Below are 13,599 nucleotides of genomic sequence, written 5' to 3' on the forward strand. Positions count from 1 at the left end.
TTATTCCTCTCTGACTGGTACAGAAGAATGTCTCTAATGTCTCTCTCATCTTTAAATGGGTCTAACTGTGTTCATATCTTACTGCTATGAAGCTGTAAATTATGTTTTTCATGAAATGGTAAAATGTTTCTTTTACAACATTGATATGTGTTCTATGATCTATTGTGAATAAAATATGACTATGACATTTGCAAATCCTTTTATTTGTAAGTATTCATTTTTTGTCCCACACAGTCCCAACTTTTTTGGAACTGGGGTTGTAAATTATATGTAAGATAATTGAAATTTTATTTTAAATGATGGGTATGTGGGATTTCGTCCACCTGTAATATGCTAACATAATGATTTCAATACTCAGTGACTTTTAAAGATACTTTTATATATTATATATTTTTTCAGAATAAATACAGTATGAGGTATTACTGTGTTATTACCAGTTAACAAGGTAATGTCCAAAAATATAGGACGTTAATACACTGATTTTTGGGGGTTCCTTTTGCTTGTGATGAAAATGGTTTCACATGTTTAGACAGCTATGTGAAAATATTTTGTGTGTATAAACTATATATTATTGTTTTTATAGATGTAACATTGGTATCAGTCAGAAATATTTTCAGCTGCTTCGGTTTGTAGATTTCAGGCCCAGGATACCTCACCCCATAATTAAAAAATAAGTATAAACATATTTAAGTATAACAAATGTTTCATATGTCGTCATCTCAGATTATTACTTATTTTATTAATTTACCAAAAACATATTTTGAAACTAGAGAGAAAGAAAAAGAGAGAGAGAGAGAGAGAGAGAGAGAGAGAGAGAGAGAGAGTGCTCAATATATTCCTCGCTTGACCATCTAAGGATAAATTCAGTGTTTTTGGGAAGGGAAGGGGAAACAATTAAAAATATTACTTTTTAGAACTTTTCCAATTATATACAATTGTAATTATAATAAATAATGTTCACTCATATTATTTTGGATCATTTTTGTTATTGTTGTTGTTTCAATTTGCTATATTAAATAAATGTAAATGTATTTGTATTTTCTGGAGAGATATTACTACAGAAACTTCAGTTTCAGTTACTTAGTTATTGCATGCTGGACTGTGGCTCAGTTTATCAGGAAATAAAACTATTCATGAGAAAAAAAAATGCTATTTAAGAGATGCGGCAGCTTCTTGTGGTCATTCAAATGAAGCAGAAAGAAAGAACCCTGTGACTTTTATCAGCCAATGAGGTTTGTTCCATGTGCTCACCAGACTATTTCAGCTCGCTCGCTTTCTTTAAGACTTTTCCACCAGGTTATAGCGGTTGTTATTGTTGAGGATGGCTCGAGCTGGGATTATATTCTTGATTCTCTATGAAATATGTAAGTGAAAAACCTTCAGCAGAGCTTTTTCCAGTTATTGTTCATTATTGTTTTACTTTTAACTGAAATTTAATGTAATTGTATTTGATGTTTCAGGTTCTGCTGAAACTGTAGGAAATACAGAACCGTCGGTTGTCTCAGTTAAAGTTGGAGAATCGGTTACTCTAAACTGCACATCTGCACTTATAGATAAGTCTGTAGCTGCATACTGGTTTAAGTACAGACTGGAGCACAAACCACAGGAAGTGGGATATAGGCTCAAAGAAAAGAAGGAGTCTTATAATAATTTTGAAAAATTTGAGTTGAAGGAAGTTGGCAGTGGGGTTTCTCTCAGTATTAAACAGGTTCAGAAACAAGATGAAGGAATGTACTTCTGTGGATCGGTTGAACAGAACACTGTGACCTTTTCTACTGGAACTTTCTTAGCTGTGTCGGGTAAATATACTGTTTCTGATTTTGCCTTTAATATTCTGACTATGGTGAATCACTTAAATATGTAAATATTATTTTATGTTTTAGTTTATTATTGTTGTTATGTTCTATTGCTGGGTTCAGGGGCGAGTTTCCCCCTCTCTGCCTCTTTTAGTTTATCTGTTATTTTATTTATATTATCTCATTATTGTGTGTGATATATGTCCTCCCTCTGCACAATTATCACAGTTACTAGAACTTTGAATTAAGACTGATAAGTAAGACAAACAGTAACACTGTAACATAAATGTCACAAATAGCAGTATGTTTATAGTAATAAACATTGTGAAATTATTAAGTAATGTCTCAACTAATTATCAATTTACACCCGTTAAGACATTATTAAACATTACTACATTTCAATGCTTAAGATTGTAAATAATAATGAATTACGACACTTGTTAGAAATGTTATAACGATTTATAATGTCTCAATTACTTATTATGCAGTAAATACTGTTAATTAACATATTTACTATTGTAATTAATGTATATACAATCAAAATTGTATCCCTGGACATGGTTTACTTATGAGAATAAACAATTATTTTCTTCTTTATTTAAAAATCTATTTACCATTTACATAATCATTACATTAATCCCAGCTATGGTTATAAGCTAAGATGTATTAAAAAATGAAAAAAAAAAAAAAAAAAAACTTTGATAATTAAAAAAAATCGTTCTATATATCCTTTGAAATAGGTCAAACATAACATAATAGAAGAGTTAATCATAATCACAAAATTATCCTAAATTCAGATTCAAGCTAATAGCACATACAGTATGTTTATATAGTTATCAGTTCCGTCTTTATCAGAAGGAAAAAAACCTTGGACTGTCTATGTTTTATTAACCAGATCCTTCAGACATCTCAGTTCTCCAGACTCCAGCACTGCAGTCGGTTCCTCCAGGAGAAGCAGTGAATCTTCAGTGTACGGTTCTCTCTGAGATCAGATCAGCAGAACTGAGAGTGTTCTGGATCAGATCTGCTGCAGGATCATCCTTTCCTGAAATCATCTTCACTCATCACAACAGCAGCAGCAGCAGCAGCAGCCGTCAGTGTGAGATCAGCTCTTCTAAACACAGCAGTGTGTACAACTTCTCCACCAACATCCCCAACAACCACCATGCTGCAACTTACTACTGCGCTGTGGAGACCTGTGGAAGGATCATCGTTGGAAACGGGACACCAGTAGAAATAAGTACGATTTTACTACTAAATAAGGACACACACATTCACTTACTCACTATTAGTGAGGACAGTTCTAGGGAATTCTATAAAGTGTAAGCAGTGACTCAGGAGATCAAAGTGATAGCGGTCTTTTATGAAGCAAATGATGGTTTTGCAACTGAAATAAGTGAAATAGTAAAATCAGTATATGATATTGTTGCTTCTAAACAACACATTCATAAAAACTTCAAATTCTGTCAATAACTAAGAAACAGTTCAATAGTCAGTGATGATTACAGGCAGACACAAAGGAGAGATGAGGTTTGGGTTGGGGATTAGGTTGGATGTGGTCTAGCACAAAAGCCTCTGCCCTAGTGCCTCCATGCACTAAAGTATCCTCTATAGGGGTAAAACAAGACAAAGTTTTGTAATTGCTGCTCTGTGTAGGGAAACAGTGATTAAGCCCCTACTAGGCTGCCCCTTTCTGTAATAAATTATGATTATGTGCTGAGAACATGAATAATTTGATAGTTTATCTGAATGAGTGAGGGCCTTTCTGCTCCTCAAATAAAAAATGTTGCAGTTATAAAGTGTTTGCTTCTGTCTATGAGCTGTGTCCCAAAGCGTGCTCCCTCCAGTAGAGAAAATTGGAATGTCTATATGGAATGTGTGTATGGTACATAGTGAGAAAGCATGATGCGGTGACCAGTGTGGTGCCCCTCTAATAAAGAAGTGCCCCACCAGTGAAATGTTTAGTGTGATGTGGTGCCCTATATTTTTCCTTACAATAGGAGAAACTGCATTGGATAGTAAAAGACAAAGTAAATTGAAGTTGTCAGTGTTAGTATTTTTTTTGTACACTGTATGTAATTTTTGCTCCTCATTCTATAGAATGTTTAGATACCAGAGACCGAGACTACTCTGGTCTGCTGCTGTGCTGGTCTGCTGCTGTGCTGCTCTGCTGCTGAGAGCTTGCTTTAATCTTCAGCTTCTACACTTTTCTCTGTTTTCTTCTCTTTTACTCTCTTCACACTTACTAATCCACTTTTAGTCTGCTTCCTCTTTGCTCTACACACCTATTAATCCACTCTCAGTCTACTTTTATAGACTTTTTCCTCAGGTTTGCTGGATTAGCTGTTTGCTGCTGCAGTTTGTTTGTGTAAGTTTCTAATTTCAACTGAAACAAGGTGAGTGCTTTTTTTCTCCATGGCTTCTGCTCAGGTTTACTCCTGTTTAGAGTGTGGCATGTATAGCTTAGATCCCTTATCCACCGATACTGGTAACAATAGTGGTATTTGTACTAAGTGTGAGATAGTTAGCACCTTGGTGGATAAGGTGAATAAGTTAGAGCTGCATGTCCGGGGTTTAATAAGGGATAGACAGCAGGATTCACTGTTAGCAGCCCCGGGTGTCTCAGGGAGAGTTAGTACCCCCTCGACTCCGGCCTTAGAGCCCTCACAGCGGGGCGAATGGGTAACGTCTCGGCGGCATAGTCGAAAGGCTAAGGCTAATGCTACCACAAAGGCCACAGCCAGCCCACCTAAACACCACGCTCCCCCAGTCCACGTGTCAAACAGGTTTGCCCCGCTCAGTGAAGCACCAACTGAGGAGCCTGTTAAAGGTACTCTGGTGATAGGAGACTCTATCGTCCGACACGTGAAATTAGCTACTCCTTTAGGGGCACCAGCGGCAACAGTTACTTGTTTACCGGGAGCCAGAGCACCGGACATTAGTGGCAACCTCAGGTTAGGGAATAGGAGATATTCGAGGGTAGTAATTCATGTAGGGGCCAATGATATTCGTCTGCGGCAGTCTGAAGTAACTAAGGCTAATATTAAAGAGGTGATTAAACAGGCCCAGACGCTGTCCGAGGAGGTAATCTGCTCTGGCCCCATCCCAATGAGGCGTGGTGATGAAGCTTACAGCAGGCTTTTTTCGCTGAACCGCTGGATGTCCAAGTGGTGTGCAGAAAATCATGTGGGCTTTATAGATAACTGGCTACACTTTGAGGGCAAGCCTGGTCTTTTAGGTAGGGATGGTGTCCACCCCACGCGGGAGGGTGCTGCCTTACTTTCATGCAGCATAGCTCATAGTCTTTTAGTTAGTCGGCAGAGTAGTATTAGAAGCTGCTGACAATCCAGAGCCGGGACCAGGCCGCAGACAGAGAGGCTTAACCGACCGTCTGCGAGCTGCAAAGAGACGTTACCTAGATACCAATGTATTCAGACTGTGTCTGTCCCCCGAGTCAAACAAAAACATCAAAAAACTAAAACAGTAAATCTAAATAACTTAACTTATATTAAACAATCATATCCAGACTGTAGTACTAACATTTCAAGCCTAAAGATTGGTTTACTTAATATTAGATCTCTAAATTCAAAAGCAGTTCTGGTGAATGAAATGATAACTGATCAGAAATTCGATATTCTGTGTCTGACAGAAACCTGGATTAGGCCAAATGAATATGTAGCATTAAATGAAGCCACCCCTGCAGGCTATAATTATATACACAATCCGAGATTGTCCGGTAGAGGAGGTGGGGTCTGCATATTTTTCCAAAGTACCTTAGTTAGCAATCAGAAACACTATGAAAATTTTACTTCTTTTGAGCTTCTTTAAACCAGTATAATTAATCCAGTTACAAAAAAGAATGCATTTTCTTTAATTAATATCTACAGACCACCAGGGCCCTATTTAGAATTTTTAAAAGAATTTAGTGATTTTGTCACAGACTTAGCAGTAAGTAATGATAAAGTGATTATAGTTGGAGACTTCAACATTCATTTCGAAAAATTGGATGATCCATTAAAAAAGGCATTCACATCGATTTTAGACTCAGTTGGTATTATTCAAAATATAACAGGACCTACTCATTACTGTAATCAAACTTAAACACAAAATAGAGAGACAGAAAAAGCTCGCACCGTGGTACAATGATCAAACTCGTACCTTAAAGCAGTTAGTACGAAATTTAGAGCGTAAATATCGATCAACTAAACTGGAAGTGTTTCACTCTGCGTGGAAAGACAGTCTTGTAAAATATAGAAAAGAACTTAATAAAGCCCGCTCAGCGTATCTGGCCTCACAGATCGAGATAAATAAAAATAATCCTAGAGTTCTCTTTAGTGTTATTTCCAAATTAACTAAAAACCAGGCAGGTACTGAACCTCAGATTCCAGCCATTCACACCAGCAACGATTTTATGGACTTCTTCAATAGTAAAATTGAAAACATTCGGGATAAAATTAAACAGATAAATATTACATCCTCTCTGTCATCTGGTCTGGCTGATCTAGAACAAAACCCTGTTACTGAAGTTAGGTTGGAAGTCTTTAACCCACTTCCACAGCTAGAACTAGAGAAAATTATCTCCTCTTCAAACAGCACAACCTGCACACTTGATGCTGTTCCCACAAAATTATTAAAACAGGTACTGCCAGATATAATTAAACCTCTGTTAATGATAGTAAACTCATCGCTCGCCCTGGGCCATGTACCCAAAGCCTTTAAAACAGCTGTAATTAAACCTCTGATCAAGAAACCAAATCTTGATCCTAGTGTACTGTCTAACTATAGACCTATTTCAAACTTACCATTTATTTCTAAGATTTTAGAAAAAGCTGTAGCCCAACAACTTTGCTCTTACCTGCAAAGAAACCAGATCTATGAAAAATTTCAATCTGGATTTAGGCCTTATCATAGCACTGAGACAGCTTTAGTTAGAATAACAAACGATCTACTTATAGCCGCCGACCAAGGCTGTGTTTCCTTACTCGTACTTCTCGATCTGAGCGCAGCCTTTGATACAATAGATCATACTATCCTTTTAGAAAGACTAGAGAACATGGTCGGTGTAACCGGAACTGCCTTAGCATGGTTTAAATCGTACTTAACCGATCGCTATCAGTTTGTGAGGATAAATGATATGTCTTCCAGTTATACCAAGGTAAGATATGGAATTCCACAAGGCTCTATATTAGGACCGTTATTATTTACATTATATATGCTCCCACTGGGCAAAGTTATTAGAAAACACAATGTGAATTTTCATTGTTATGCGGATGACACGCAGCTCTTCATATCAGCCAAACCTGATGACAGAGTGAGATTAAAGAAAATCGAGGATTGTGTAGAAGATGTAAAATCATGGATGTCGCACAACTTCCTCCTATTAAATAGTGATAAAACAGAAGTTCTCCTATTAGGCCCCAAAGCTGCTAGAAATAAATTATCAGACTTAATGCTAAATCTGGCTGACTTCTCAGCCACCCCTGGTTCAGCAGCTAAAAACCTTGGAGTTATCATAGATTCAGATCTAGCATTCGATAAACACATATCTAATGTTACTAGAACAGCTTTTCTACACCTCCGTAATATTGCCAAGCTAAGAAATGCCCTATCACTGCATGACGCAGAAAAATTAGTACATGCCTTTATTACCTCAAGGCTAGATTATTGTAATGCGCTACTGTCTGGATGTTCCGGCAGTAACTTAAATAAACTTCAGCTAGTTCAAAATGCTGCAGCCAGGGTCCTTACTAAAACGAGAAAATTTGACCATATTAGTCCAGTCCTATCAGCACTGCACTGGCTTCCAGTCAAATTCCGCATAGACTATAAAATTCTCCTGTTAACGTATAAAGCCCTACACGGACTCGCTCCTGAGTATTTACAAGACCTCATCTCCTGTTATGAACCACCGCGATTACTCAGATCTCAGGGTGCTGGTTTATTAGTAGTGCCTAAAATTCAGAGGAGCTCTGCAGGAGGAAGAGCTTTCTCTTATAAAGCGCCTCAACTCTGGAATAATCTCCCCGAATATGTTCGGGACTCAGACACAGTCTCAATCTTTAAGTCTAGACTGAAAACTTACTTGTTTAGTTTAGCTTTTGGTAATTAATGTTTTTCCCTTTAGATAAGGCTGCAGATTCAGGGGTTCATGGACAGAGGAAATTGTGGTAAACTGAGATGCTGGTGCTGTTGTTCTCCCACTGCACACGGTCACTCAGGTTTGTGGACGGTGGAGTGGGTGGATGCCAGTGTTTCAGGGTGCCTCCATGTCTATGTTACCTTCTGGCTCTCTGCCTTTAGTTAGGCTGTTTTATTCAGTTCTGCCGGAGTCATTTGCCACACTCTGATAATGTTTTAATATTCTCAGTTTTGCATAAATCCAGTCAAAACTAATTCCATCTCTCTGCTTTCCTCCGAGTTACTGACTGCCCACCTGTCTGACCCGATACCGATGTTGGACCCTCAGGCTCTCGCGTCTCCTGTCCGGCCAGACTGATGGAAGTTTCTGAAGTCAGCTCTTCTCCACCACCACCACAGATCAGCTGCTCATCGACCATCTTACTCTCCACTACAGATTACATCCAAGCCATTAGTGGCACTATTACACTCCTGAGTACATAAAACCTATGTGGATGTATAAAAGACTTTTTAAATTTTAATTTAAAAGCCGTTTGACCAGTGGTAGGATGGTCCCCCCTTTAATGTGAGTCTTGGTCCTCCCAAGGTTTCTTCCTCCTCCTGCAGCTCTGAGGGAGTTTTTCCTTGCCTCCGCGCTCACTGGGGGTTCTGTATTATGTATATTCTATGTTTAATGTTTTGCCTGATTCTTTGTCCTGTAATCATGTTTCTGTAAAGCTGCTTTGTGCCAACACCTGTTGTAAAAAGCGCTATACAAATAAATTTGATTTGATTTGATTTGATTTAATCAGAGTTGCCAGGTTTGTGGTTTTCCCGCCAAATTGGGCTCGTTTTAAAATCCAGTCGCAGGTAAATAATTTAGAGGTGGTGGGGTGGGCTTTTTTGGGCTACTTTTAAAAAATTACTGCGTCCGCCAAAAAAAAAGGGTGTTGCCTTGGATGTCAACACGGCGGACAAACATGTAGAAATCGACACTAAAATATGAAATCATTGATTACAATCAATTAATTCATTCATTCATTTATTTATTCATAAAAGACAGAGAGAGAGAGAGAGAGAGAGAGAGAGATCACAATGTAAACAGAAATCACAAGGTGAAAAAAATGTTAGAGGGTCAAGAACAAAAATTAGTAAGTAAAAGTTTTTTTTTGCTAATTATGTTGATATTAAATGTTCTACTCTGGAATATAAAAAAAGAAAAAGAACTAGAACAACACTAATGCGACAGTATTATTAATCATTTTTAAATAAATAGAAATACTCATAACAAATCCCTTATAAACAAAATACTAAGTCGTACACTCATAGTTGTTTTCCCATTTGTCTCACATGTGTGACAGACAGATACTTTAAGCTTGTTTTGATTCTAAATGGTGGGTTTTAGACTGACTTTGGGCTGGATATTTCTGTTGGACCTGGCAACCCTGTCCGTAACCCTGGCACCCTGTTAAAATGTGTGTGTGGAAGTAAAACAGCAAGATTTGTTTGTAGCTGTAAAGATTGAGTTTAACCTAAAATCACTTATTTAAGCAATCTATAGGTGAGCCCTGTAATTGTGCACCAAGCAACTTGATTTAGACAGTGTCAGTGTGTCTTTGCTATCGTAACAATGCAAAAATTATGCAGTGTGCATCTCAAAACACACAAAAGGCATGCATTAATTCTCTTAATTCATCATGAGTGTGTTTTGGGCTTAACGTGAAGTAAACCAATCAGTGTGTCACCTGCCATTCCCTTTTAAGAGCCAGATGCGCTCAGGTGGATTGCTATTTTAATGGCGCAGAGCCTCTGCAATTCTCAGCAGAGGAAACTGACCTGCTCGTTCACACTGTGAAGGTGCACAAGCAGGTCATTTATGCTTTATTTTCTACTCTATTTATTGTTGATGTGAAAGTTGATAAAGGTTTAACGATGATAAAAAGTAAGGATTTAATAATGAGGACAGATTTCACAGAACACGTGGATCAAAAAGAATAAAGTAACAATTTGATATGAACTCCAAAAACAGAACAATGAGCAGAAAAAAACATCATTGTTTTTTTAATATATTATGCACAAATGTGGGTAGTGATTAGTGAACAGTGGATGTGACACTATATGTACAATCGTAACTTTATTTTGAGGTAAAATCTGAAGTTCATGCTGACTGTTATTGTGATGTTTGTTCTATTACAGAACAGGGGGACAGTTCTACAGGTTTACTGGTAGTCGCTCTCGGGGTGTTTTCAGGAGTGTGTGTGGTTGTAATCTGTGCTCAGGCCATCATCATTTTGAAGCTGAAGAGAACTGGGCCATGTGCTGGTAAGAATCACTTATAATACAATAACTACAGTAGATTAGATTTACTTAAATCAGACATACTGTATCTGAAATAATATTCCATCACTGTCTTTATCTTCTTTCTGCTCTACAGGGAAACTTCAGCCGGGCGCTGTGGTGGAGAACGCTTTCAATCAGGTACTCTTCATATAGATTATTATTCTCTGTAATTATGAAATAATACTGATTAGAAGCTTAGTTTAGTTTTTAAAGTGTAGCTGAAAAGGTGTGGATTTAATTGAGAAATACAAATAGTGAATAAATAAGCAAATTGCATTGCCATGAGTAATTAGCATATGGAGGAGATATAAATGGTAACTCTTTTTTAAGGAAAACTAATTAGTGGCTTATTAACATCTTGTTCTTTGCTCAATAAAGTTTCAAATAGACATTTTACATATCAATAATCATTATTATTTCTGTGGTTTTTTATATATTCTATTCTATTCTATTCTATTATATTATATTATATTACACACTAATGAAATCTTTTGTCTGTTGCTTATAGTCTAACTGCGCATTAAAATCATAGATTATATAGCTTTTCAACACTTTGTTAACTGGTACTTAAGATTTATCATTAAGTGTTGTTAAGAATAAAAAAAAATTTGGGATATGAACCACGCCTCAATTTCCCAAGCTCCTCCCCCTGGTCCTATGTATACCTTCCAGGTGCTCACCTACGTGACTTTCGACCTCGCACCCGCCTCCACCCCATCACCACCCTCGTCTTCATCACTCATCTTAGCTGCGGGGGGACCTTGCTTGAGAACCGTCTCAAGCTTTTCTGAACTGTACCCCAAGTAACAACATCAGTTCCCCTCCCCGCATCACATAGGCGGGGTTCATTATAGCAAAATAACTCACAGAACTGACTTGTTCTTTTTTCACATTATGCGTTAGTTTGCTTGTTATTCACTAAGATGGATCGCTTTGGGGAAACGCACCCCTGGTTTGTTATCAAATTTCTATTTGTAGAATACTGAATGTCATTATTAATCAGTATCCAGCAATTTCTATTTCCCAATAAATTAATCCACCTTCTAGAAAATACTGATGCTGCACTATTTAAGCCATCAATGCAGTAATCCGGCTGACACCGGTTAAATCTCCAATGTTTTATTATAGTGTGAGGGATTGGAATTTAATGCTGGCTTTCACTGGACTTATTTAAATGTATCTCCAAAATATCTGCAAATTTTTTTAAAGAGAATTATACAATTGATACAAACAATATATTTTATACCTTTTAATAGAAGTGGATGAAAGACAATTTCAGCTTTGAATTTAAACGTTTCTGTTGCCCATGTATCATGGAGTGTGAACACAATGTAAGGATATCAGATTTACATTTGATAAATAAAGAAAAAAAGAGATAGTTATACATAAGCTCTGCTTTGTGCTCTAGTAAAAGTAAGGGATCAAATCCTGAATTTTTACGTCTCTTTCAGCAGGACCAGAATGCTGATAGTCTGAATTACGCTTCAGTTCAGTTTAAAGAGAAGAAACCTAAACGAGAAGAGAGACGGAGGAGAGAGGAACCGGAGGAACTGGTCTACTCTCAAGTCAGATCCACCACTCACCGTCCAAAACATTAGATCTACTAGAGCTTAGTATTACAGTCTTTACAGACAGACAAAATAGATAGATAGACAGGCATACAGATATTAGATATTAGACAGAGCAACATATATTAAGTAGAATAATAAAAAAACATTGTACAGTATTAAGAGTAGATCTATTACCATATTTACGTGCAGGTACACATATTGTGTTTGTATTTAAATTTATTACTTTTATTTTATTTTTCAGATTTGTTTTATGTGGCATTTTTAACTGTATTTTCTTTTTCTGTTTGGCCTGTAAATAGCCATGTTGTCATTTACTTTTAACAATAGGAGATGTTTGATTTATTAATATCATGAATGTAACATAATTCAAGCTTTATATAGATTTAAATCTAAGCAGCATGTCAAAAGGTAGAATTAAAAAAATGAACTGCTTAATTCAATTCCTAGCGGTTTCTATTGAAATTTATTTTTTCTAATGAAACTTAATTTGTGGAAAATAATTTTCAAATCAAATTGTTCATTTTTTTGTGATATTTGGTTTGTTTTTTGTTTTAATTTCATGTTATTGTGCTCTTTAGGTTTCTAAATATAGAATGTAAATCATTTGATTTGGTATTCATTTAGATCCAATACAAGAGTTTATATTTAATAAATTAATATTTGAAGTTCAGATGAAACTTTTTAGTGTTTTATTTTATTTTTTAAAGTTTTTTTTACATAATCATATCATGTTAGTTTAAAATAGAGAATGATATCATCATCTGCTCTAAAAAAAAAGCAAATAAAAAACACATTTTTTAATTCACACCAGTCAGTGGATTTACTTACGATCAGAAGTAAACATGTGTTAGATTATCACCTCATGATATTATATGTTTTAATCCCACTTTTAATAGTGTTCTCTAAAATCTGAAGAATGTATTTACAAAAATAAAGAGAATATATAGAAATATATCTCTTTATAACACCATTTCAGCTCTTCAACACCATATAATGATATTTATATGATATTTAAATACAATTTATAAAGCTCATTAAATGGTGTTGAGGGGCTGAAATGGATACAGGATATAGAGACTCAGCTAATGTTGGTGTTGGATGTAGTGTAAGCGGAAAAAGAAAATCAAAAATACATTCATTATTGACTTTTTTCAGTGGCACTGATGATCATCTAGGAAGCACTGTGCTTTTTGTGCGCAGATCCAGAGTGTCTTTAATTTAAGTAATTTAATTTAAGGATTTTTTTTTCCGGCAAATTAAGTTTTTTAGGTAAAATGGCAGGTAAAAAAAATTGGGAAATGCATCCCATATTTGAATCCATTATGAATGCATTACAGTGTTCCTGTAACAAAATTACAAATCCTTATAGGTGTAAGTTCCTCCTGGAACAACTGTAAAATCACCATGTTGTTCCTTTGTAGAGTCTCACAGGAATAACATTCAATTTCAACAAAAGCCACTTCTGATCTGTTCTTCTTCTTCTCACACGGGTGAAAGCAGAAGTGAACTGATTGAGATGTGGGTAAAAGTCAGAGAGCTGATTATTTTGTACATATATTTTAAAAAGGTTTGTACAGTGCACTTCTGCTTTTGTAAACTTGGTCTGAAGAAGCGATGCTGTGGTTCACCCTGGCCAGAAATAACTGAGCATCCTGTGGAAACTTTGATGAGTGGGAGGGAGGCTGTTTTATCTCAGAAGCTCGATCAGGGTGGTCAGAGCGGTCTGCACAAACACAGCATCAAAAACACTTCAGCTGCAGTATGTGTAAAAACCA

At 36.4% G+C, this 13,599-nt stretch overlaps 1 protein-coding gene across 5 annotated transcripts in view; it reads left to right on the forward strand.

Moving 5' to 3' along the window:
- The window catches only part of LOC125804773 (uncharacterized), a 163,695-nt gene that overhangs the window by 75,327 nt on the left and 74,769 nt on the right, over positions 1-13,599 (forward strand). For 2 of the 5 annotated variants that reach the window (XM_049484295.1, XM_049484298.1), the window contains exons 1-3: positions 1,207-1,364; positions 1,461-1,799; positions 2,692-3,036. In XM_049484295.1, coding sequence (XP_049340252.1) covers positions 1,322-1,364; positions 1,461-1,799; positions 2,692-3,036 — 727 coding nt within the window. In that variant the 5' untranslated portion in view covers positions 1,207-1,321. Of the gene's footprint in view, positions 1-1,206; positions 1,365-1,460; positions 1,800-2,691; positions 3,037-10,109; positions 10,236-10,347; positions 10,475-13,599 lie in introns of those variants that run through there. The other 3 variants (XM_049484299.1, XM_049484297.1, XM_049484296.1) reach the window with 3 other exon arrangements.

Source organism: Astyanax mexicanus, chromosome 10, assembly GCF_023375975.1.
Source record: "Astyanax mexicanus isolate ESR-SI-001 chromosome 10, AstMex3_surface, whole genome shotgun sequence".
Taxonomy (NCBI): domain Eukaryota; kingdom Metazoa; phylum Chordata; class Actinopteri; order Characiformes; family Acestrorhamphidae; genus Astyanax; species Astyanax mexicanus.